The sequence below is a fragment of the Paralichthys olivaceus genome, chromosome 9 (assembly GCF_024713975.1).
Source record: "Paralichthys olivaceus isolate ysfri-2021 chromosome 9, ASM2471397v2, whole genome shotgun sequence".
NCBI lineage: Eukaryota > Metazoa > Chordata > Actinopteri > Pleuronectiformes > Paralichthyidae > Paralichthys > Paralichthys olivaceus.
Window position 1 is genome coordinate 7,238,253 of NC_091101.1, and position 26,995 is coordinate 7,265,247.

Genomic DNA, 26,995 nt, shown 5'->3' on the forward strand with positions numbered 1-26,995 from the left:
TAAGCAGTGACAGGGGATGTATCACAGCAAACTTCAAAGATGATGTAAGATGAAGAGAATGAGAAAATAGTAGTGAGAGATATAAAATGTTGGCGATTAGCAGGATGTTATACTAATGTTACAATAGAATAATATAACTGCCCCATGAACTGAGGGTCACACTAAACAAAGAGAATATAACCAGATTGTTTTTTATGCCTCTGTGCAGCTGTTGGCATTATGTTTTTGGGTTGTCCATCTGTCCCACTCTTATAATAAAATTGTGCTGGGGAGGCTGTGGCTCAGGGGATAGAGTGGGTCATCCTCTTACGAGAGGATAACAAAATACTGAGCAAAATAATGGAAGCAGTAATTTCTCAGAGAAAAAGTGCACTTTTTCTATGGTAAAGTCTTTTGAATGTTATGTTATTTGTGTTTTCAGATGCTGTTGTAATGGTGACAATGAACCCCCAATTGTGTGTGAGAAAAAGTCTCTGTGTGTGTGAGGCTACATCCTAAAAACTATGTTTTAATTTGAACATTTTCAAACTTTAACAATGTCTGTCCAAACAAGCGTTTTGGGTCTGGATCAGTTTTAACCTCTGTCCATACTGAAACACCTGAAAACTGCATGGTTTTTGCAGTAAGAGTGAGGATGCAAATTATCAAAAGGAATAATAGCTCCTCCCCTACACATGTAAGCAGTTGTATCATTGTAAAACGCAAAATTGTTGGAACTGTTAGTAAAGACATCAGGGACACTAACACTTCTATGTTGTGTTCTAGGCTAGTAGACAAGACTCATGCCAGTTCTTTTCTTCCAGAAGGGGTTCATGTGTTAGGAGCCTGAAGAATCAGCCACCTAGTGACTGAAAAGACGCAATCAGCAAGCGATTGATAGCATTTATGTCATTGTTTTCCAAACATCTCTGTTTGTGCCTGTCCAGAGTAATTCGCAGTTTTAAAACTAAGACATTTTGGTGGCTCTGAAACACTGGGTGCACTTAAAAAAAATATATATACAAAAGAACAAAAATCTCAACTGCTACGAAAGTGTATCTACAGGCTTTTGCCAAACATTTTACAACCTTTAGCTTATAAAGCACACAGTAAGTTCTCTTCCCTTTTTAAAAAAAAAGTGAGGCAAGAGTTGGAGCACACCAAAAAAAGTTATTTGCATGTAAAGCACATTCGAGTTCAACTTGGACAACAAATGAGCAGGTCTATATTTTGGTCCATATTTAGCTCATACATGCCTCCATGTTCTGAAACATCTGTGTCAACATAGCTGAGGTATGTAACCATGTGTCAACACTGCAGGTATACACATACAGTACCAGAGCTTAAAGGACAAAAAGACTGTTAAAGACTGATCATCCTGTTTGTTTCCCTGTACATTTTATCCAGGTAGATCACATGAATAAAACTGACAGTCTGCCAACATTTGAAAAATGCCTGTCAGCTTATGTTGCTGCTGGCACAGGCTCGACATCTACAGACGGATTATTATAATTGTCTAATCTGTATTCAGAAACTGTAATTTATCTCAGGAGGGAGAAAAGGGGGCAAGAGGGAGGTGGAAGGACTGGAAAGGTGAAAGCATGTAAAGAGGAAAACAGGCAGATTCAAAAAGCAGAGAAAGAGAGGAGGCAAAGAAAATAGAAAGGCGCACAAAGGAGTGAGAAAAAAAGGAAATGGAGAGGAAGTGATAATGTTTCGACCAGGGAAAAAGAGACAAAGCTTGAAAGGGAGGGAAAGCGAGGCGTAGGTGAAAGCAGCGAGAGGGAGCGAGTGGGAGAGGAGATGAGAAGGTGAAGGAAGGAACGTAGGTGTAAAAGGGGATGGAGAAGCTGCTGCATTCCTGACCACACAGCTGTAAGCACAGGACGAGGAAGAGGAGTTAATCTGAAATCCAGATGCCTTAAAGACCAACAGAGGGTAAAACTAACACACACACACACACACACACACACACACACACACACACACACAGAAAGAGAGACTAAGAGCTCCTCTCACTCCTTCATAGACGTCTGGACCTCAGTGGCTTTACAAGTCAGCGAACATCCAGGGACCAAAACATCAAGTGATACTTTTTATGCCTGTTTCTCTTGTAAAACTCAAACTTTCCAGCCTCCAGTGAAAAGTAAAGGATTTGTTTTGGGGTCTGTTTTGTACTTAAACTGTTAGTTTTTTTAACTCTTCTGCAGGAATTTTTCAGGTAAGTCTCTTGTGTGTGTTTTTTTAATATAATGAAAACGTACTAAATGCTCCCAGATGTAAAGGGAAACTTTAACAGAAGTTAACACAGAACTCTGGTTTTTATGTGGGGATTGCATTTAAAAAAAATCTTCTAACTTGTTGATGCATCAGCCCGAAAGTGGATGGAGTGATTTTCTACCAGGTTTTTGAGCGTAACTAAGAGAAATGCAACATGTCTGGTATTTAATTGTCATCATTCAGAGCTGTCAGTTAAGTAACTTTGAGTTAAAAGGAAGCAAAGTGACAGTTTTACATCCATCTTTGGAACCTCAAGGAATGCCATCGGACTCTGAAATCTGATTTCATACTTGCTGTCATGTTGTGACAGATGTGGTCAGTGTCGCTCTAATTCAACCAATAATTGACTTTTACGTCCAGAACTATTTGGAACAGTGTGGAAGAGAGCCTACTTTTTACATGAATGTAACCTATTCTTGTCCACCACCCACCCCCCAAAATAAGATTTCCACATGATTGTTTTCAAAGAGCATCTGAAATTACAAATATTTGCACATGTATGACATACTGCACAAGAGTCAATCATTTCTGAAAAACACAGCCTGTTGCTGGGGAAGTTTGTTTACCACAACCAGTTCCCTTTGGCATTTCAATCATATTGCTACCAGCGAGCACTTCAAGCAACACGCGCTGAATATAAATACACTCAAGTATTTATTAGCTACACGCAGCATTGTTGTAACGACTAGTGGGCTAGTTTTCTGTAATAATAAGCAGAGAGGCGGAATAAAGCTTTCAAGACATGCTTATGTATGAATCATTTTAAGTTTGTTTGAAAGCCACATGAGCATCTGCAGCCATGCACAAACTGACAGATTTACTGCCAAAGCTTAGAAGGAAAATCTGAGAGCAATCTGCGCGTGAAAATAGTTAAAAATAGTTTTCAATTAGCAGCCATTCAAAGGATTTTGTTCCAGACACCATATATTCAGTGTGAAGGCAAAACATTACTTTGCGACACAAAGCAAAAAGACCAACACATTTCATAACAACTGTAATGCAAAAAGGGCTTTTAAATTGAAAGTGAACTCTATTTGGCCTCAGAACTTGTAAAGGAATCATGAAAAATATCTCTCTATGTCATATATCTAAATAAGTCCACATAAAATGTCAAAAATATATGTGTATCAGTTAGAAAATGTACATGTTTAATATGCTAAATGACATTTTGGAGACTGCTTATTATCCAGTGATAACAATTAACAAATGATGATGAAAGACGCTTCTGAATGAAGGTATATGGGCAGCATATGATACTACAGACTTGCGTGGAAAACATGTGGGAATCATATTCGTAGTCGTCTCTTGACATGTGTTATCTTGAATAGAGCAGCTGTGACTTGGCTGGCAGTCAGTTTAATGCTTTTGACATCAAGATGTATTGGCTGCACTCAGACATTCTTAAAGGAACACACTATGTTTTATAGAGATTACTTTAACTTTTAATTAGTTTAGAACAATTATTTACAGACAGCAATCACGTCATGAATACAATGAATATGTTGAATAAATACATGGTCATGTTTTTCTTTACTGTAGGTAATACCCTGATTAAACTAATGTGTTTTAGCTCAGACAGAGATTTCTCCATTTATACACAGATTAAACTGGGCTACTGGAACAAGAGGAAAGGATGGCTACCTCAAAACCTTGCCTAGTCAAACCTTAACCAAAGTTTAGTACCGGTTTACGTATGTTTTATTCCCATTGTGGCAACACTTAAATTGAGATTACATTGCAAGTTATTTATGAAAATGACAGAGACAGGCCTCTTTTCAAATTAAACGTCCACAGCATGACTTTGGCTCTTTACATGATTCAGTTAGTGATCGAGTTTAAAAATACAGAATAAGTCTGTGATAATAAGATGGAAAGAAGTCCAAGCCATATTGTAAAAAACAAAGGAATGTGCCAGTGAACATCTGATTTTGATAAGAAGGAGTGCTGATACGTGTAGTGCTCTGGCTCTTTTGGTGGAAGTATAGCACTTTATCTTTGTCAGGTGAGAGCCTGGGAGCAGTACTAAGTGATTCCATAGCACAGAGGAAGCCATATTTTTGTTGCTCATCTTTGTTTCTTTTTGCTATATCCTCCTCTTATCATGCTTTCCTTTCCTTCCCTCTCTCTGTCTCCAGTGTGCTTACACAGGAGAGCTGTTAAAGCCATGGAGGAGAGTCAGCTCCAGTGGGAAACTAGCTTTCACTTGCCATCATAATACTCCTTCATATTGAAGGCCAACACTGAGTGGACACCTTTATTGCTGCGTAAAATCAATGTAGAAGCTGCACCAGCAGCTTTAGGTCCTACCTGAGTCATATCATGGATTAGAGTCATGTAACACCTAATAAACTGCACTCAATGTTTTTTCACATGCTATGAAAAATATACCACATATGGCTAAACTAATATGAACAATATGGGACATTCTCTGGGAAGGTATCATATGATCAGGTGCTGCCTTAAAAAAGTTTTTACAAGTTTCCACAAGGTGGAAAAGTCATTAGGGAGCTGAGGCTCCAGGTTCAAGCTCGTGTGCCACAAAGCATCCCTCCTTCTTCAGTATCCTTAACCACAGGGAAGAATCTCAAACAGCTCCAGAGCTTCTGTTCTGTAGTTGACCCCTGACCTCTATAAGGACGAAAGAGAACAGAGTCCCTGTCTGCGGATAAATAAATAATTACTGTACCTTTAACATTTTTTATTTGTGCTCTAAAAAGCCCAAGCATCAAACAGATATGATTAGATAATTGCTAATATTTCACTAACAGAGCTAAATATTTGAATGCTAATGCTGTGTATGTAGTTGCTTGTTGCAAACACCTTTTAACGTAAAGAGTTCATTTCACTGTAATGTTCACGGTTCAGTGCCAATGCCCCCAGTGGCCAAATGAGTTGATGCAAAATTAAGGTCCAGTAAGTAGCTTGGTTAAATGGACCATGGCCGGTCCAGCCAAACAGATTACATTAAATGTTAGCAGGGACGTTTTTATATCAAACTACTGCTGTGCCTAACAGCCTCACAGAGTAGGTAGTGAGGCAATAGATTCTAGTCGTAATGTTAACCCAGACAATAATGTCAAATACAGTAGGAAATCCGTCACCCTCATGTTCATTGCAGTGGTGAAAGTGTAATATTGCAAAGCTAACATATGTGTGCCCTCTGCCTTGTAGGACCAAGTACTAAAGAAGCAGGATTTACTTGTTATTGGGAGTATTGCATTTGTTGTTACTCACACCAACTGTCTCACGTTACACTGTGACGATGGAAACATTGAATTTGATGTGTGTGCACTAGTGAAACCGTCAGTGAGTCTGACCGACCTCTGTGAAGGTTAATGTGTTTGTCAGACCAGGAAGAACAAACTGTGCATGCTAGCGTGTGTGCATGTTTGTGAGAGAAAGAGAGAATATGATTTCTCTCTCTCTCTTTCTCTTTCTCTCTCTCACAAACACACATTCTTGAACTTCCTCATAGGCATAATGCACTCGCCAGCCCCCTTACCCTAACCTTAACTAAAAGCTTGACCCTGACCTAAACCTAATTCTAACCCTAACCGTAAAAGCAAGTCTTAACCCTAAAACAAGCATTTGAAGTAGTGAGGATTGGTCAAAATGTCCTCGCTTTCCAAAATTGTCCTCACTCTGTAAGGTCAACGCTCAAAAAGGTCCACAAATATTTAAGTACAAGTACACACACACACACACACACACACACACACACACACACACACAGCTGTTAGGTGAATTAGCCTTCCTGTGAGGAGAGAAGACAGACATACAAGTGGAAACCAGAAACCCCAAGCTGGTCTCTAATGACTTCAAATATGTTCGGGTGTTGTTTGGTTTTACCTGTGAATGTTTCTCCTTCTTTTTTTCCACCCCATTCTTTCCCTCCTCAGAGTTGACTACCAGATTGATGTGTGTAGGGGTGTGTGTTCCATTGAGTGTGGCTGTATGTAATTGGCATGTAATGCCCTCAAACAGCATGTTAACGTTTAAACCAACATAGCGACTGCCAAACCACCTGGCACTGCAACAAACCACAACTGCCAATGTTGAGTGGTTGTTTTCCACACAACTATTGTAATGAATGCAATCTTTTCTATTCCAGTGTTTTGTATGAACTGTAACTTGAGACATTATTATCAACAGATGATTTGTCTATTGTGAGTCACCAAATACAAATATATTTGTTGTTTTAAACATGATTATATTGGATAAAAGAGGATTTGCATTCCACTGAGTTACCTGAGGAAAGGTGCAGAGAAGACAGACAGGATTTATTTGAGCTTGGGTTCATAGCTTGCTGATGTGTTTTATCAACCTGGAGGGCAAATAGTTTAGTATAAAGAGAGCTGCTACAGTTGTCACTAGATTCAGTTGAGGAGATTTTTCTCACATAGGAACTTTCTCTCTCAGTCTCTCAAATACTATCATGTGATTTCTTTCTTTCTTTTTGTCTTTCTTTGTCTAATGTAATATAATGGCAGTACCAGCCTAGACCTGTGCAACATGCTTATTAATGTGGTTCATTTTGCACATCATTATGGTAATTTTCTCTTCTAAAGGTAATTATGTCTAGCCCGAGCTGAAAAGTCATCTTTGCAACATCTAGTTACGTACCTTCTTTCTAATAACTCATTAGGTGTAAAAAAATAAATACATATCAGCGGAATATGTATGCGCACATATGGAGAACTTTCACCCAACAGGTTTTCTGTTCTAATTCAGTATCACAAATCTCTCCAGTGTCGATTCCAGCTTCGACAGATAGCTGTGTAACCTCTCAATCACACTCCCTGCACAAGAAAACAGCAAAGTTAGCAGATTTGAAGAGTAAGACGTGTTGGAGACCAAAAAAAAACATGACTCCAAAATCATGGTAGTGTTGCTTAGTATCTGCTGGAAGGTTATAAACTCCAAAGTTTTTCATATAAACTTTATCATTTTAATAACATGTCAGTGTTGTGTTCAGTGTGATTTTCCAGCCGCCAAGTGGCCAAAAAAGTCAGTTAATGCGGGTGTAGTATACTTTTTGCTCTAGATCTAGAGAATTTCAAGAATTAGGGTTCAATAGATGAACATGTCTAGGACAAAGTGTGGTTTTGGAGGTATCCATTTATTAATATGAATTATCATTCTTCATGTCGCCCTCTCTGTTCTTTGAAGTGCTTATCCTGTTCAGAGTTGCAAGAACTGGCAAGAGTTAGTGGAGGATACGTTGAGTACAAGTTACTTTACAATTATTATCTACTGGAAATATGCATCACAGCAATGGCAGTAACCGAGGCACCAATTTATTACTTACACTCAAGCCGCCAATAAATCCCTTTTTTTTCTAAGTTTAAAATGTTGCTGGTTTTGACATACTGTTGATCCATGCATCTTAATTCCTTCCTGCAGGTGTATTGATGGCGTGAGCAGTCAGACAGCCGTCCAGTCATGGCGCTCCGTTGGTGCGCCAACATCTGCTGCAGGTTGGCTGCAGCATGGTTTCCTCTGCTCCTCTCATCACTGCTGTGGCAAACGGTAAATCTTCCTTGGGAGACTCTCAGCGTCTCAGGCCAGTGGTTTGTTGCTTAAATTGTGAAATCGTGACTCATAACAGTTGCAACAGTCAAGTTTTGTTCACTGTGAAGATAATGGGCACATGTAAATCCTGTATGGCTCGTATTAGACACCAGTTTTATAAAAAAGCTGTAGCCATTAGTAAGTTAGATAAATGTATTTCCTTAAATGATATTCATTCAGGCCTCTGTATCATCTTCTAAAAAATGCTTGCTAGAAATGAGCATAGGAGCACATAGTGTTATTACACCTGGGCTCTTTTATAGAAGCCTCAGGTCTATTTATTCCGCTTAGCATTGATTTCTTTCCAAAACTGTCAAGCTACTACACAAGTCTGAACTCATCTGTTTGCTTGTCTTTTTCTCATCTTTTCTGAATCCACCTCTCTTCATTGCCCTCTTATACCCTCTTGTACTCTCACCTTTATTCCCGGCCTTCCCTTGAATTACTCTCCTCTCTCACCCCTTCCTCTTAATCTGACGACTGTCACAACTCCACTCATCACCTGAAGATCTATCCCGTCTACGCTGTCCCATCCTGCCCCCGGACCTGTAGCTGTCCAGGTGTTAAAGAGGTCCACTGTACATTCAGACACTTGACTACCATACCAAAAACCTTTCCTAAAGATACAGAGAGGCTCAACCTGGGGTAAGACTCTATCACTGCATCAACACACGTCCACACAGAAGCACTGAGACTCTGTTATCAACCACCCCAAGGGAAAGAAAACTAAACACAACAGGATATAGTGTGGAATGTGGTGTAGGTAATTTGTCAGAGAAATTATTTTGTTAGCTAACATATTATCAACAACGCCTCATATCACTTACACAAAGAAATGCTGAGCCAAGTGCTTTTTGATTGGTGATATAGCCTTTTGACTGTTCTTTTCAGATCATGTTTTAATACCATGGATCCTGCAGAGAATTTACTCTCTTGCCTCAGTGGGTGGGGTCATGAGAACATATAGCTGTTTGTGAAAAACACAAAAGAAGAAGTGTCTCCATGTAGACCAGGGTGAAGTATATTCGACAAAATCTCCTTTAAATGCAGAATACAAGGTCTTAGCATCAGCATGTGGTACAAAACACTACGGAGGGAATAAAGCCCTAATCGCTTCCATGTGGGTCTTTGTATCGTGGACAGAGAGTTCACTTCCCTCCTGTACAGCAGCGTAATTGCCCAGCTTCTGTTTTGTATGTAACAAATTGATTTGTCTAATAATTGGCTCCAAACAATCCATATTTACATGGTGACAAAACAGAGCTGCTCTATTGATCATAGAAGACTTTTCATGTGCATGCAAGGCTCTACTTTGGGAATCACTGCATTTCAGTGTAGCTCCTCAACTCTTTGCTATAACTCTTTGATATGATAAAGCTTTTGATATGTCGCAAAAGCTACTGGAGATAAACTGTCTCCATATGTGCTCTGTTACTCTGGGATCATCAATGCATTCTAAATAATAAACCCAAACAAAAAGGAATATGCTGGTTTAAATCTGCCAGCATTTCACTACAGGGGGAAACAGTTTTAAAATGATAAATGAAGAATAGATGAAATGATGGTTAAATGATGATTATTAAATGAAATTACCCGCCTACTTTTTATTGGATTTAATAAAATGTACTTTGCAGAAACTAGGCCAGCCTATAAAGTTAATACAAAATAACTATCACTTTTTATGGCTGGTTATGTCATCAGCCATTTGTTCAGGCGATACTGCTTTCCTCACCACTGGCAAAACAAATACTTGTTTTCTCTGCTTTGGTTTTGAAACAGAAAAATGCAGCTTTCCTGTTCCGAAGGCAACATTTTAACAAAATAAAACAAGACTTTCGAATTTGGTTCTGACTTTTGCTGATTGTCTTCCCAACTATCTGACCCCATTTCACACTTGTGCTGATCTATCATTAAAGACGAATGCATCCGACGCCTCCCCCCAAAAAATACATTAGAGGACTCCTTTTGTTTATTATCAAACAAAAATACCCATATTTTAAAATTTATAAAAATAATAAATTGAATGTCGGTAATAAGTTTAGCAAACAGTCAGTTGCAAAAAAATGAATGATTTATTTTCAGCAGAAGAAACATTTGGAGAGTAACCAAACCTTTAGGGAGCTAACAGGCACTGACTTTCCAAACACTCGACCACCCTGCTAAATGAGGAGCAGCCCAAGGGGATTTGCTCTCTCATGCAAATTTTTGGTATACATGTTCACACCAGACATGTTTGGAGTGTTTTATTTACACTCCTTGGTCTGTTTCCCTTTAGTTTGGGGTTCAAGCAGTGCTGTTTGAATATAAAAGAAAACCGCTCTATACGTATAAGTTTCCGTCCTCTTTCGAGGTGACCATTGTGCTGAATGATCATTGAGTGTTGACTTCTAATTGCCAGCAGTTCGTCATACTAGAAGCTGTGACTCCAGTGGGTTTTCAATTTTCAATGTTTTGTGGGCCTAACAACCAAGCTAATTGATAGATCAGCAAGATAACAATTATTGAGCTGTTTATTTGGCAAGTCTATTTTATCACACATTTGACACACTCCTGTGTCAATATGACGCTTTAGAGTGCACAGACCTGCATCCACTAGCAACATTTTTCAAATGACCCGGCATCCTATACATTTGAGATGGTTGTCTTATTGTTTCAGGGTTCGTGTTAAACGTCTTGGCTATAGATGTTTTGAATACACATACAAACAATCTTTACAAGGTGATTGTCCAAGCTTCAATCTGCCTGATAATCCTATATACAGAAAGAATTTTCTTACTGTATACAAGCAACGCATGAACACTTTCATTCACTAAGAACATTTGCACTCATGCCATCGGTGCTTTGGATGAAAGTGACTGATGATATATTGCAAGCTGGATGTTTTATTTATGGTGATGGAAATACTCACCCTTCTCCCATAGGTGTTCAGTTGGAGAGGGATAACTGCAGCCAGGCAGTGTTGTGTGTTTATCAGCCCAGGAACCTGGTTCCTGTAGTTGAAAAGGCTCACTAACTCTTACACTCAAATCTGTCAAGCACTGTCAGCCCCTGCCAACAGACTGTGTCCTGTGCTGTAGCTTCTGTTCATTTGATAAATAATGTTTTGGCTCTGGCATCTACGGGATGTCTGTAGAAATCTGAAGATTCCATCAAAGGTTCTTCACTAACTGAGTTTTCACTGCTGGTAAAATCAAGATGTTAAGATGACCAGGGTAACATACGCCTACTGCTTTAAAATGTTATAAAGATGAAGTTAAAAAGAGGGGACAACAAAGCCTTTTATTAGTGTGTGTGTATGTGTGTGTGTGTGTGTGTGTGTGTGTGAGAGTGTGTTTCCTCTGCCATGCACATGGTGAATTTTAAGAGGAATAATGTGGAATTCATTAGGGGCATTGGGGAGGTTAAAGGTTGACTGAGGGCTCTCTGACATACAACTCTCCCTCTTTCCATTCAGCATTCCTTCCACCTACCTTCTCCGTTCAATTGAAAGGTCACATTGACCCAGACACGCTTGCAAGCACCGACTGCTAATTTTAGCTTCCCTTCCTACTGAACCCTTATGACCCTTTGTTACTCTTTCATTCCTGTATAATAACTGGTGCTATTTATTTTCTTTTTTCTGACAGCTATAACAGCCTGACGGAGGTTGAGGGTTCAGAATTCAGGTCACTACGGCAACTGGAAATGCTCATGTTGCATGGCAATGATGTTAACACAGTCCACCCTGGGGCGTTTTACAGCCTGAGATCACTCCAGGTAGTGTATGTGTGAGTGTGTGCACCCTGCCGTACAAGTACCAATATAATTATTGTGTCCGCTATATCATTTCTAAATTATATGGGTAATGTGGAAATTGTACTTTATGTAATAATAAAAGTGCAGTAAAATATACAATTTTATGTGTGAGTCCGCATGTGTTTGAAATTGAAGAAATTAAGAAAATTCCAGATTCGTCCTGAGTCTGCGTCTCTACATGTATGGCATCCATTTCATTCTAGAGTCTATTGAATTTGGAATTTGAAAGAAATATAATACTATTATACATAGTCTAAATAAGACAACATAAGTTCATTATATTTAATGGTATTTTTATAGTAAAACTTGTCAAACTGATAAAACAGAGCTGTATATATAAAACCTTTACATTCAGCTTCCTTCTGACTGATCACTCAGATTCTTGCTACAATTTATGTAGCACTGGACCTTAAACCTGAACCAAAAAGGGATCCAAGCGCTAGTTGGCCATTAAGAATTAAATTGATTTAATTATTGGTTCCAACAGATCCAAATACTCATGCTTGCTAATGGGCATTCTTCAATCTTTGTTAAATCCCCTGAGAGCATCTGTTTTCGGAAACTGGCTTCAGATCATTGTTGGAGCAATTTGGAGCCCAATAGAACAGGATTAGGCCATAAGTGGAAACTACATTTTAATACCAAGTTCATTTTGCATTACTTATGTGAGATGATGTTGATTTTTCAGTTTCTCCTATTGGAGAGATACAAACAACAGAGAGAAAAAAGCATAAATAGAAGAAGTGAACCACACTGGGACTGGCTAAAAGTGTGGTTCTCTTTTCTAAGGCCATTGCAAATCAGAGCTCTGGTTCTGAGTTTGAAGAAGTTTTAATGTTCCCTAAATGTGAATATAACACAACTTTTCTTGTTTCCAGATCTTGAAGCTGAGTTACAACAAGCTAACATCAGTGAATCCTGGACTGTTTGAGGGTCTTGTTAGTTTGATCCGTCTTCATCTGGACCACAATCTTATAGACTTTATAGAGCCATACTCCTTCTCTGGCCTGACCTCGCTGAAACTTCTGCAGCTGGAGGGAAACCTCCTCAAAGACATCCACCCTCATACTTTCATTACAGTGTCACTACTAGGAAGCTTTTGGACCTCTGGACTCAAGTAAGAAATCAAACAATATCTTAAATATTGCTCATATTGTTGGAAAATTCAAACAAACTATTAGAAATGACCTAGATCATATAAATTGCTTACCTTCAGTTTAATGATTTTTTTGGACTTGTTTCACTGCATGCAAGGATAGGCCACGCCCCCTTGTTAGCCTGCAGAAGTAGAGTAATTTATATGTTTTTGTCTCAGACACTTACACCTGTCAGACAATCTGTTGGAGCAGCTCCCTGCAGCAGCACTGCAGACTGCTCCCAGGCTTGAGCTCCTCTCTCTTCATGGTAATCCCTGGACCTGTGACTGTCACCTGCACTGGTTGGTAGAATGGAGTTCCAAACATGAAGGTAAGGACACAAGAATTCATTCTCTAAAATTATTTCCTAACCTTACAACTTAATGTACACACTAAAGTAGACACTCTTTCTTCATTATTCCAATTTGTGGTGCCAAAAATAAATAACAATAAAGTCTATTCTATTTGTATTACTGGGGCCAGAAAGAAGAATATATACCTATAAAGTATAGTGATGTACAGAATCCAACTATGTTAACTAACAATTACTTATTAATACATCAAGCCGTTTTCGAGCTATGCTATTCATTTATTTGGAGTTGCGTTTCTGTCAACCTGGTAAATGTGATTTCAATATTCACTTCATATGCTCAGCATTTGATCATTACCAGATTCTGAGCTAACTGTGTATACTGTAACTTTTGTGCTGTTTAATGCTGAACAAGTGCACAGTAAGCTTTTAAACCATTTTCACTGGAAACAGCTGCCAGCAGTGGGAGAAAACAGTGCTTTAGTGAATCAAAACAGTGAAGATGCCAGCCAGAAAGCTAAATCTGACCACTACAGCTGCCGACTAGACCTATTTGATGTTGCCACATTGTTTTTTGTTTACTTTGTTATAGTAACATATCCATGATAGCCACTTAAAGGTACAATATTTTTGTAATATCTATATAATTTTTTTCACTTTTCTCACCTTTTTTTCCTGCATCCAATCTTAATTTATTGTTTTTGTTTTCTTTTTGCTGAATTTATCTGAGCACTCTCTCTTCTCTTTGTCCCAGGTGTAATAAAGTGTAAGAAGGAACGTGGCACCAATGAGATTTGTCCCCAGTGCGCTTCTCCTCAACCCCTGAATAGTACCCTCTTGTTAGGGTTAACTGTGGACAAGCTTACCTGTGAACGTCCAGCTCTTCGCTCCCCTCTCAAACAGTGGGACAATCCAGTGTGGGCTGAATCTGAAACAGAGCCGGACCTTCCGTACACCCGAGATTTTGAAAAACCTTTGGGTTCCCTGACTTTTGTTCTCTCTGACAGCCATGGAAACCAAGCTCATGTGGCATGTAATGTTCGCCAACCTGGAGATAATTTACCTATGACTTGGACCATAAATCCCCATTCACCTGGGGAGTTATCTGTCAATGTATCGCTGGTGACTGTCCTTGAGTGCGAGATTGATCGGGAGACATTGCAAAATCTATGGCAACTGGTTGCATATTACTATGAAAGCCCTGCTATTCTGGAGAGAGGTCAACAGAGAGGGAATGCAAGCAGAGTAACCTATCAATATTCCCAAACTGTAAATGAAAACTCTCCATATTTCACAGAATTAAAAGGACATTTGGCGGCAGAACCCTCTTGGCTGCTTCAACCCAGAGTCACTTTGAAGCTCAACAGACAGCAGACAACGACTAAGAAACTGGTGATGGATTTCACTACTTTAATATCAAAGCATGTCAGCAGTCATAGAGGGCAGGACGATGACACTGACTTTACTTCTTCCTGGGCACAGATGCGGAGAGGGACAGTGGGACGGGTTCAAACAGCTCTCGAGGGTTCAAAGGTTTACTTAGAGTGCAGTGTCATCACTTCAGATCCAGAGGTTAAAGTTGAATGGATGCTTCCTGATTTGTCCATTGTGGAAGATGCAAATGATAAGATAGAAATTTCTGAAAGAGGAGAACTTGTGATTATAAATTCCACACTGTCTGACTCAGGCCTCTACCACTGTATGGTCAGAACCAACGCTGGTGTTGACCTGATGCCTTTAAGACTCACAATTAAAGAACTCTTGCTTAGCCCCAAAGCTTTCAATGGTCAGAAAATCGTAGTTGAAAAGGGACATTCTTTAGCTCTTCCCTGTGATGTGACTTCAATTCAGCCATTTCAAACTATGTGGTACCTGCCCAAAAATCAAATTCTACTCCCCACACAACAGACAAGAAGAGCAGAAGTGATGGAAAATGGGACTTTGGTAGTAAGAAAGCTGACACAAGACGATGCAGGAGAATACAGCTGCTTAGCCTCAAATCTGTATGGAGTTGATATGCTATCACACATGGTGGAAGTCAATGATAAAAAGGCCTCTGAAAAGTCTAAAGTACAGACAGAGGGGGAGCAGAAGCTTTTACCAATTGACATGGAGGAAGGAGAAGGTTCTGGGGGATATTACCAAGAAATTATACGTCCTTTTGCCACGCAGTTTCCTAAAAGTGTAGGAACTCAGCAAAGGACCCCTAATGGGTTTTCCAAAAATCAGAGAATTAAAGATGCAAAAAGAAAACCCAATAAATCAGTAAAGGAATTAGATCCTAATCGTTGGGCAGAAATACTGGCAAAAGCAAATGCCAAACCAAGTGGTTCTCTGCCTACAGAGCAATCACTCGAAGAGCCCAGTACTATAACAGTCAAAACAATTACACGCAAACCTACTAAAACTCTGACTATGATTGTTACTACTACTACTAGCAACTTACTCCATACTACAACAACTACCTCTCCTGATACTACAGTAGAGCCAACAAATTTTAGAGTTAGGTCAGAGGCCCATTCTGAAAAGGACAAAGACATTTATATCAATAAAGACTCTGAAACACTAGAAAGTCTACCACCACCTCCTACAATTATGGAACCATCCCTAGACCATGTGAGTGGAATTACAGAAGTACCTCAATCTGTGACAGCCTCACCTGTTATTGCTACCTTCCCTCCAGATGGGAGGAGGAACCACAACTTTGTTCCTGGTCAGTCAAACAGGAGACGGCCCCCTTATAGACGTAGAAAACCCCCAATGAGAAGAGTCCATCCACACCTTAACCCCTTTAAACCATTAAACAAGCCCCACACAACTGTTCTCCCAACAACAACCACCACACCAACTACTACTACTACAACTACTACTACAACCACTACTACTACTACTACTACTACTACAGCACGTGTTCCAACCACACCTGAAAATACTGAAAGTCTATCTGCTGAGTATCAGACAAAGGACGATGAAAGTGAATACTATGACGAATATAATTATAAGGATAGTGAAAAATTGGATGCCAAGGAAGATCTGAACATTGAAACTTTTCCTACCACAGAGGATATTGACAGCAGCCTTACCACTTTTCCAACTATTACAGAAAAGGTTCCTGATGTAGGCAGAATTCCAGGCAGACATAATTTACCTAATACAAAGTCAATTGTCACTTCTGAGATAGACAACACCCCTCATCCTACTGAAAGGACTGTTGATGAAAATGAGAAATTTACAGTTAGCCTTGAAGAATTTGAGAGACGGAGGGATGAGATCAGAACACTAACCGAAGAAAAGAGCAGAGACAGTGAAAATCTTGCAGTGGAGAGGGAGATAACAATAGAACAGCAAGAAAAACACAAAACAGTCACAGAAGACAGTGAGAGAGACACAGAAAAATCTAAAAAGGAAGGGGTTACCGAGAAGTACAATACACAGGATGGCATGCGGTTAACAACACAAAAGAGGCCAAGACTAAACACTCGACCTTCATTTGAGCAAAATACACCAACCCAAGAAGTACCTTCATCTCCTAAAGTCATGACCTCACATTCAACCAGAGGAAGAACAACAGAAGAAGTCACACAGAGTGAAGATAAAGAAGTTAACCAGCCTAGAGTAAAACCTGAGATCCACAGTTTTCCAATAATGGAGCCAATTCACCCCTGGCTCCATCAGCACAACCAGGGACGAGAGCAACCTACCAACTCCAAGACGATACCGACAAATCAAGATAGAAACACAGGAAGACAGGGGGGAGTAATTCCAGGCAGACAATCCCAGCCTCCCAGATACACTCCAACCTCCCAGAGGCCTTCACTCTATCATCATCATCATTACCACCCTCTCTACCCCTCCTGGCCAGGTCAAAGGTCATTTCCTCATCCTAGGCAAGGTAAATTAGACTGTTATGCAATTATTTCCTTATTTAAATAAATATATGATACAATCTCTAGATATGTTGTCATATCTGACTGTTGTTGACATGTATGGATATCTATTTGATCAACTGTTTGTTGATTGTTCCTAGGTCCTGGGTCACACCCTGTGCCCACCCATCGACCCTGGTCTCTGCCCCACCCATGGACTAAAGGCCCATTTTTCACCAACAGACCAGAAATCACTGCTGAAACAGTCAAACCTACAGCTACAGCCTCTGGAACAACAAGAAAGCCTCAATTCACACTCCCTAATCCCCAGATATCACATAATCACCACCAAAATCAAAATCATCATGTGGATGGCAGTACCCAAACCATTGATCAACTGTTTCTGTCAAGGCTTAGGAACAGATACAGACAGGTATGATGAGTGATGTGCTGGCGAGTTTGCTTTATGTTTCCTGTTTTCTAATTGTGGTTCTCTATGTGGACTAAGTGAACTCACCTTATAGAGGGTAACTTTATAAATCAATGACACACTTATTGAAATTGTTTGAATTACAAACTGTAAATAGTTAGTTGGTGTAGTAAAGGGACATGTCATTCATGTTATACAATTCAGCTATGATCCCTTTGCCAATGATGGTTAGGATAACATATCAACAAAGTATGGTAATTGATGACTTCAACTGTTCTAGGCACAACTTGATCGCATCGCTCAACTTGGGAGGATGGTGACACCCAAACCTCGCACAGGCTACGACAATCCTCCATCCCGAATTGCACCTAAACCTAACCCTCCATCCTTGTACAGACCCTACAGCCCCAAGCCACCTGCAACTACTTACATTTACAACTTGCAACCTTCAAACCCGGCTAAACCTACATCATCATCATCCTCTGGTTTCATCCCAACCCCGCGCCAATATCACCCAACTACCCCTGAGGTTCTGCATGGAAGTTGGTGGCCTGTTGGAGGTAGGTACACAGATATAAGCTATGGATTTATAATGGTAAAAAATTATTATATTTTTAAAAATATTGATTATTTAGAGCTGATTATTATTGATGATATTCTTACTGTTTAAATTGTTTTCCTTTGTAGCAGGACGAATCAGCTCTCGTCGGCCAACAGCTGCCCCACCTTTTCCATGGATGTTTGGAGCTGGAAGCGGTGGAATGAAGTCACGCATCACCACAATAGCAGCAGCTAGTGTTTCAGTACTTGCAGAGAGTGATGTCTTCCTGCCCTGTAAAGCAACAGGGAATCCAGAACCTTCTATCGCATGGACCAAAGTCTCCACAGGTAAAAGATCAGAGAAAAAAAGATTTATCTATGGGTTGATGTCAGCTCAGATCTGTCTGCTATAAAAAATGTTTTGATACTCAATGGGGGCACCAAATTTAACTCTTCTGCTTCTTTCTCAGGTGCCACCATCCCAGCAAACAGCAAGCATGGTCACCGTTTTGAAGTTTTCAAGAATGGAACTTTTGTTATTAGAAACATCCAGCTTCAGGATCGAGGCCAGTACCTCTGCACGGCACAGAACCGATTTGGATCAGATCGCATGGTCACTACCCTAGCTGTCCAGACCGAGGCACCCAAGATCCAAGAACCAAAGTCAACAGACATCGCAGCCTATTTAGGGAGAGCTATGACTCTTGACTGCCTTGCCTCTGGAAAACCGCCAGCCCAAATTTCCTGGATTCTTCCAGACAGGACATTTGTTCGTGAAGTTGGGACTGTTCGCACTCTTCTCTCTCCAATGTCTCTGCTTCAAAATGGAACCCTACAAATATTTTCTGCCAATTTCTCCAACAAAGGGGACTATAAATGTATAGCAAGTAATGCAGCAGGTGCTGATACAATTACTTATCATCTCCATGTGGCAGCTCTGCCTCCAAGCATTAGTGAAGGAGCAATGGATACTGTTGTCATTCAGCCAGGTATGGTACAGAATGTGAATTCATAAAAACTAATAATACAACATTTTCTCATCATACAGTTGCACTGCAGAATGTTTACAATGTCAAAACAAGTAATCTAGATCAATACAATCCCATCTAACCAGGCAGGAGTGTGTATATCCACTGCTCTGTGAAAGGCGAACCAATGCCTGCTCTGAAATGGATGCTCCCAGCAGGTGTCCATGTAAAGCCGTCACAGTTTCTGGGACGCAAGGTGTTTGTTTTCCCTAATGGAACACTACTTGTGAAGGATGTTTCGCCATCTGATGGTGGGAGGTAAGTATTTCATTAAGTTAAGAGTAATGATGTACAATAACAATTTGTTCTTAATCACTTACATCCAATAATATATTTATGATTTATTTATTTCATTATTTACCTGTTTTTAAGCCTTGTTTGCTTTTTTAAAGTCCATGCTAAATGTAAATCTAGAGTGCAAATCAAATCAACAGAGGTGGTTTGATCCCACTACCTCCAAAGACAGCATTAGTTTTATACAAGATTTCTTAAGCAGTAGTTGAGTGAGACTTTATTATGTGTTTGTATAACACAATGTACTGCTAATGTTGAAAAGCATTACTATCCAATACTTATAAAGAAAACAGAGCTAACATTTGTAGTATTTATGACAATAATAGCCCTGAAATTTTCCAAAGAGTCACCAGCAGTAAAGTTTCATATAAGTGATGAAAAGTGGCACTGGAAATAACTCTTAACTAAACGTTTATTGAGTGCTGCACCTTAAATAGCATCAGAGTTCAGTGGTGTCCTCCCAGGCCTCACGGTAGGATAGGATGGACAGTTTATTGTACCATTTGAAGAACAGCTAAGCTGCACTACACAGAAGCCCGGCCCCTGGAGAGTTTACCCACTTACTGTAATGACATACTTAGATAAACTTATTAGCACCAAAACATATAAGGAAAAAAACTGTAAAATGCAAACCAAAAAACAACCCAAAAGATAGGCAATATGTTACTATATATCAATAACAATACCCTGAGGCAGCTATTTTAGAAATTACACTTATTTCCATTTAATATTGTTGCTTTTTGTCATATTTTGAAATGGCTGGCTATTTCACAATTTTTTATGTCAACCATCTGATCTTTTTCACAGGTACAATTGTGTGGCCACTAACACTGTTGGAATCACCAAAAGGACTGTCCAGTTGGAGGTGAGGGCAGATTCTCCCTCTCTCTTCCACCTGCCTCCTATTCCCGTTCCTCCAACCCACCGCCATGCTGTGCCATCCCGGCAACACTCTGTCTCTGCTATGTATGGTTCTGCCGTCTACCTCCACTGTCCAGAGTCTAGCGGATCCACAAGAGGGACCATCTGGCAGCTACCCTCAAAAACTATTCTGGAACACCGATACAGGTAACTGAAATATCTCCTTTTGTAACGCCATGAAGCAGTATACCACTGAAAACAATTATAATTACATTAAATTACAGTAAAATAAGAGAGACACACAAAGAAAGAAGTTAAGATAAAACAACAATTTAATTTAAGTAAGAGCACAAAAAGACCAAACACAGAACACAAATTCCAACACAAGAGAAACAAGGTAAATGTCCAGTATATGACAAGACCATACAACAGAAAATCTCAAGTCCTAGAAAGTCTTTCAGAAATTCACAAGAGGTCACCAGAGGGCAAAACCACAACACTTCCACTCTTGTTTTTGTCATTTTGCTGCAAACTCTTTTGTCCCTGTCAGGATCCTGTAGAATTATGATTCTGGTTGTCTAATCTAATCTGATTGGTCAGTATTAGGGCGCCTAAAAAATGTTGGTCTGATCCTCAGAAGTAAACCGGTTCTGGAGCAGATTCAGTGTTTATCATTAGTTAGGATATTTTCGCAGTAGGAAGTTATCCACTATCGTAAAACTTAAAGTTACAGTGTGTAGAATTTTGTGATATCTAGTGTTGAAATTGCATGCTGCAGCTGAACACCCCTCACCTCATCCTCTCCTTCCAAACTTGAAAAAGAACCTGTGGTAGCCTTTAATTGTCATAAAATCTCAAAAGGTGTTTAGTTTGTCCAGTCTGGACTAATGTAAAAAACACGGCGGCCTCCGTAGAGAGGACCCCCTCAATGTAAATATAAAGTATTTGAATATAAAAGGCCTCTTCTGGGGTAAAGAAAACTACAATTCAAACAATTTAGATGAAACCAACTAGTGAAAACATCATGAGGATTATTCTACATTAGATTTCTACCAATAGTTCCATTTCACCTAAATCTTACACACTGGACCTTTAAAACATCCAAATCCACAAATTCTGCTTCCTAGTACAGGCTACTTGTCAGGTGAAAATGGATCGATCTATGGTGGAAATTTATGATGTCACAAAAATATAGTTGTCTCAAACGGGTACACGAGCTGTAGAGTGGACTATCAACCCCAGATTGTCTACACCCACATACACCTGAGAGGAAGTCTGATCAGAAAACAGTACTGTGGTAGGACTTAAGTTGTGAGGTGGCTTTAAACTTGAATGCTCTAATCAGCCTGATTTTCTTCTCCATCTGTTTCCAGCCCAGAGAGACCAATTAAAGTTTTCCGTAATGGGACTTTAAGGATTCTTCAGCTAACAGAGCTAGATGGTGGAAATTATCTGTGTGTCTTTCAGCGGCCCAATGGAGAAGACATGGAGCTCTTCCAGGTAGTAACAGGAGAGCAACTAGTAAAGAAAAAAGCTTTTATTTGATATGTTCTTTGGCAAAAGTAGCTGTGGGTCACTCAGTGTACCTGACTGATGTCTGTCTGTATTTTTCATTGACATTTTCTTTCTTATTAAAAGTTCTTCGTATATTTGTTTTTTTAGGTGGAGGTGTTGATGACCGCCCCCAGAATTGAACATGTGAGAACTGCACAGACCAGGGTCATATTTGGAGAAAATTTCCAGGTATATGTGGGAGGATGGCTGAAGATGAATTTAAAGTAAAATAGGCTGCATAGACTATTACAAGCACTTTTCTTTATCACCTCATTTTTTAAATTTCTTCTTATAACCAGTGTCTTTTTTTCTGAAAACATCTCAAAGGAATATCATTGTATTTGTCTGGTCACTTGGGGACAGCAGAGCAGAATGTAAACACTTGACATACTTAACACCACATACATTTTCTTTTCCTATTCTCCAAACTAGAAAACGGGTAAATATCATTAGTGTAGAGTTGTGTTTTGGAACATTGTGAATGTGAATCCAATATTCATTCTCTGTTTAATTTGATTATGGTCTGTCTGCTGTTTAAGCACCATGACTAAAGACATGAATTCCAGAGAATGTCCACACAATTGGGACTTTCTCTGGAGTTTGCCTTTCACATATGACAACACAGTGTTTTTGTTTACAGAACATAGATAATGCCGTCGGCTCTGATCACCAAAAGCTTTACATCTTCATCTAGGATTTTTACCTGTGTGGCTCTGCTTTTCCAACCTTAGATATTGGTTTCCTTTTTGTTTTTTTTCTTTAATTTTTGTGTCTGTCGTGTGTTAGATTAGTCATCAACACACCTATTGCCCCTCTGGAGGATCTCTTACTGTGTTCTTAAATGGGCTTATTCAGACATTCAATAATTTAAAAGACACAACCAACAAATAGTACAATACAATAATATATATATTTTTTTTTAATTCTACCTCATCCACTCATTTTTTTCCATATAGGTGGACTGTGTTGCAACAGGCCTCCCTGATCCAGAAGTTTCCTGGAGTCTTCCTGACGGAACTTTAGTCAACAATGCCCTTCAGTCAGATGACAGTGGCCTTCGCAATCGTCGCTATGTTATCTTTGGCAATGGAACCTTACTTCTCCAACAGATGGGAAGAAAAGACGAGGGTGACTACACTTGCTATGCCAAGAACAAACTGGGAAAAGATGAGAGAAAGGTCAGCGTCAAAGTGGGACCAAATGCTCCCAAGATTAGACTTAAATCACAATCTTTTGTGACAGTTAAGCTGGGAGAATCTGCAAAATTGAGTTGCCAGGCAACAGGTGAACCTATACCAAGAATAACGTGGATCTCACCACGGAATGATGTGATACCTGTGTCATCAGACAAATTTCACATTATGGACAATGGGACATTAGTGTTGAAAAGGGTGAAACTTGCTGATGAAGGAAAATATGCATGTGTGGCACGAAATTCTGCGGGTGATGATGTTAAAAACATGAAACTTGAAGTTGAACCCCAGGAACCTTTCATCAATGGTATGAAAGGAAAGAGGAGCTCAAAGATTTTGGGTGTTTCATACCAAACAGTGCTTCTGGATTGCAGAGTGGAAGGAAAACCCGAGCCAAGAATCTTGTGGGTTACTCCTTATGGCAACTCACTCACAACACCCTACCTTGGTGGTCGCTTCCAAGTACATCAAAATGGGAGCTTGGAGCTGAGAGGTGTTAGAAAAACAGATGAAGGGAAATACATGTGTGTAGCTAAAAACCATCTGGGTGAATCCTCTCTCCTTGTTGAATTAGAGGTGGCATCACTCGCAGAGAAACCGAGCTTTGCTGTTCCCAATATTGAAATTGTACCAATAAAGCAAGATGGAGGGGAACTGATCTTGGAGTGTCCTGCTCGTGGCAAGCCGAATCCTGAATTTGCATGGGTGCTACCCAACGGGATGATGTTAACACCTGGTGTTAAGCTCCAACGCTTCACCCATCATTTGGGTAATGGAACTCTACAGATCTCTCAACCAGTTGCAACTGACAAGGGAGTATACCGGTGCCTAGTAAAAAATGTGGCAGGACAAGCAGAAAAACGTTATGCACTGGAAGCAGGAAGAAAGCCGGTGATCAGGGGTTCCACAGGTAAGTTTTTTGCATGTCATCTCTTTAGTTGTCAGCAAGATAAGGGCTGAGGGCACTTTTAGACCTATATACTACATTTATTCTCATCAGTGGATTGGTCAGAAAATCTTTTTTTTTTTAAATAACCAAAATGTATAACTAAATGTCAGAACAGTTAGATGTGTCTGAGAGGGAAAAATCCTTAGGAAGGTTCCATCTGCCCAAATATTAAGACAACACTGACGTTGACATCTGTTAGCTGTTTGCTCGTCTGCATCCCAATATGTAACATGCACCTGTCTCTCTCTCTTTCTCTCTATTGTGGTTATCTTAATTGTGATGTAAATGTTGGTGTATCTGTGAATTTTGCCTGTCATTTACTCTATCTTACAATTTTACATTTCCAGGTGGAATGAAGATCACATATGGCCTTAATCTCAATTTGCCTTGTACTGTTGATGGTTGGCCACAGGCGTCAATCACATGGACTCTACCCAATGGCCTTGTTTTGAACAAACATCAGACTGTTAGCCGGGTATCCTTTCTTGCCAATGGGACCCTCCAGATCAGGCAGGTCACCACCTTTGACAAAGGAACATACATCTGTAAAGCCTTCAACTCTTTTGGCTCATCAACTCTATCCTACCCAGTTGCAGTGATGGTTTTCCCACCACGCATCACTAATACAATGACCTCAATTACAAGAGTGAACCGGGGATCGTCAGTGACATTAAACTGTGTTGCGACTGGTATTCCCAAACCTGATATTTCATGGACGTTGCCTGGACGCACAACGTTGGTTCCACATAACCGGTTCACAATGCAGGGAGGGATCCACATGACAGAAGAGGGCAGTCTAGTCATACAGAACTCTGTGCTCATGAACTCTGGTATTTACAAATGCAATGCCAAAAATGCTCTTGGAACAGACTTCAAATCTACATACCTACAAGTAGTCTGATTACAGCTACTCTCTAATGGGAATTAAGACTGAATCAAGATTCTTCCATCAGGATTTAAACATACTGCACATGATTCCCTCACCACTTATCACGGGTGGTATTGAGAAAACAGTTTCTACTGAGCATCAAATTCTAATGAACGTTGACCTTTTATACCTGTGCTTTTTTGTTTTATGGTATATACTGTATGTTGTAGAAGTCTTTTAATTATACATTTTGAACCTTAACATGCATTTTAACTACACAGAGTGCTTTTTGTGCTTGCTCAGACCTTTGCATTTTTGGCCTTATCCCATAGATATAATTTCACAGTGCTCCTACATGATTATAATTTCTTAATTTACTCCACTTTTGCTTTGACATGACAACGCAAGCAAAATAACTTCCGAAGCTTCCGTCTTTGTATTAATGTATCTAACTGTAAGGTGCACCTCTTATATGCATATGGTTGTCTACATTTTACAGTGATTTTTTATTCATTTCCGCACAAAGCAAAGATTTGATCCCAACAGTTGACAGTTATGAGGAGTGGGATGTCATAATTCCTGTATGTGGGTTTGTCTTAAAGTATTCTACTCAATAGTTTAAATGCCATATTTAGGAACTTTTTATGTGCAGTGGCTCTTATCTATGAGTAGACAAATACCACCTATCCCTGCTTTACACTGTGTAGTTATCAGTATCATTTATTTACATAAACATGGACATGGGAAAATATGTAAGTATATAATTTATGAGTAAAAACTACAGTACAGAAGTATGTATTGTTTTTTTATCTGTCAATTGCCTTATTGTTGCTGTGCTAAAATAACAAAGCATTGGGTTTAAACTCATTTTACATCAAGCCTGTTTGAATTTTAAAATGGCCGTCAAATCATTCCATCAGGCTTGCTCACAGTTCATTTTTCAACTTGCAGTTAAGGATGGGCGGCCTTAAATTAATATCACAATTTTTTTTTCTTTTTGGAAGATGACGTTATTGTGTCACTTTTTGGGAGGAGAATCCAGTCTCATGATATCTTTACATCTCTCACTAGTCTTGTTGTAAATGGTCTAGCAGTTATAAGCAATGCCTGAATTGACACATTGGTTTTGGGACATGCTCCACTGGTGCTGGTTGTTGGCATACCGGTTTTGGCCTGGGTGCAGGTTGCCTTCTCATATTCATGTATTGATGGTTTTTATGTTTTTACAGGTTGCTTGTTTTCCCCCTTTTTAATATGATGACACGGCAACAAAGTTTGCATAACAGAGTAGTGATAAATGATTTTTGGCTTCAGGTCAGGTTCTATCACGTTAGCTGGGCTATGTACTACTTGATTTTTTACAATGCACATGTAATCAGTGTCATTGCAGCTTACATTAAGCTTACAACTGCATCGGGCTCAAGTCGGGTTCCGAAGAAAAACAAGCGTTTTGGTTAGTTGACTCTCTGGCTTGGACGGGTTCAGAAAGAAAAGTGTGACCTGAGCTGCACTCCATTGAATAACATTGTAATTTGCTCTGTGTGGGATGATTTAATACACAGACAATGGTGATGCACCCATTTTGAGAGTTTCTTCTCCTGTGGTTGCCTCAGTGGCTACTTTTGACGAGCCTCACCACTCTTTCATTGATCAGTTTGGCTGCTCCTTTTTTACCACGCACCCTGCATTGAGGCAGTGGCTGATAGGCTGATAGGCTGATATAGTGATTATGTTTTACTTTTTGTATTTACTAGAAGATAAACTGTATAAAGACAGTATTTAAACCACAATTGTGTGCTTGACAAAAACAAAATGCTTACTTTTTTATAAGTAGTCTATTGATTTATCACAGTGATGAAGGTGTTGCACCATCCATGTCTTGGTGCATAGTCACACTGGGGATGACTATTACACTAGTGTACCGCTCACCCCTATGTGCAGTTATGAGAAAAGAGACAAATACATGTTTTAAGTGAACTGTATGAACTTGCAATTAGTGACTGAGGTGGTCTGAGAATAAATTCTCCACGTCATGCTTGTAAAACCAAATATGTTTTGGAGACGTACAGATTCATTTCCTGGCTTGAGCTTTGTGTGTAATGAACTGAAATTTGTGTGAGATGTTACAAGTAAACTCATTCTCACTTTTCTGTACTGTGTTTGGCTTTCAATTGTGAGCAATACATTCAAGGTCATTTTGCATTTGAATGCTACTGTATATGTGTGTGTGACATATGTCTCAATATGAGCTGTTAGTTGTTATGCATATGCTTGTGAGGTCTCCACTCTATTAAAGTATTAGACAGGCATACTTAACCTTATTTTGCTCATTAAACCCTGT

The 26,995-nt window shown here is 39.5% G+C and overlaps 1 protein-coding gene across 3 annotated transcripts; it reads left to right on the forward strand.

The window, feature by feature from the left end:
* The first annotated feature begins 986 nt into the window (after positions 1 to 986).
* LOC109638150 (matrix-remodeling-associated protein 5) lies at positions 987 to 26,804 on the forward strand. Of its 3 annotated transcripts, none has more exons than XM_069531186.1 (17): positions 987 to 1,917; positions 7,663 to 7,788; positions 8,339 to 8,475; positions 11,457 to 11,586; positions 12,504 to 12,742; positions 12,941 to 13,092; positions 13,826 to 16,963; positions 17,099 to 17,370; positions 17,648 to 17,927; positions 18,055 to 18,255; positions 18,378 to 18,896; positions 19,022 to 19,193; positions 20,037 to 20,297; positions 21,464 to 21,590; positions 21,753 to 21,833; positions 22,601 to 23,747; positions 24,134 to 26,804. In XM_069531186.1, the coding sequence occupies exons 2-17, from the start codon at positions 7,702 to 7,704 to the stop codon at positions 24,685 to 24,687; spliced, it is 7,497 nt and encodes a 2,498-aa protein (XP_069387287.1). In that variant the 5' UTR covers positions 987 to 1,917; positions 7,663 to 7,701; the 3' UTR covers positions 24,688 to 26,804. The 3 variants fall into 3 exon arrangements, with proteins under 3 accessions (XP_069387287.1, XP_069387288.1, XP_069387286.1); XM_069531187.1 differs by lacking the exon at positions 987 to 1,917 and adding an exon at positions 1,948 to 2,200 and having other exon boundaries at positions 18,058 to 18,255; XM_069531185.1 differs by lacking the exon at positions 987 to 1,917 and adding an exon at positions 1,949 to 2,200.
* The last annotated feature ends 191 nt before the right edge of the window (positions 26,805 to 26,995 follow it).

Coding starts and splice junctions, on each gene's coding strand:
- LOC109638150 (XM_069531186.1), top strand. CDS start 7,702: ATGGCGCTCCGTTGGTGCGCCAACATCTGCTGCAGGTTGGCTGCAGCA. Junction 11,587..12,503: donor ACAGCCTGAGATCACTCCAG/GTAGTGTATGTG, acceptor TCTTGTTTCCAG/ATCTTGAAGCTGAGTTACAA. Junction 18,256..18,377: donor ATGGACCAAAGTCTCCACAG/GTAAAAGATCAG, acceptor CTTCTTTCTCAG/GTGCCACCATCCCAGCAAAC.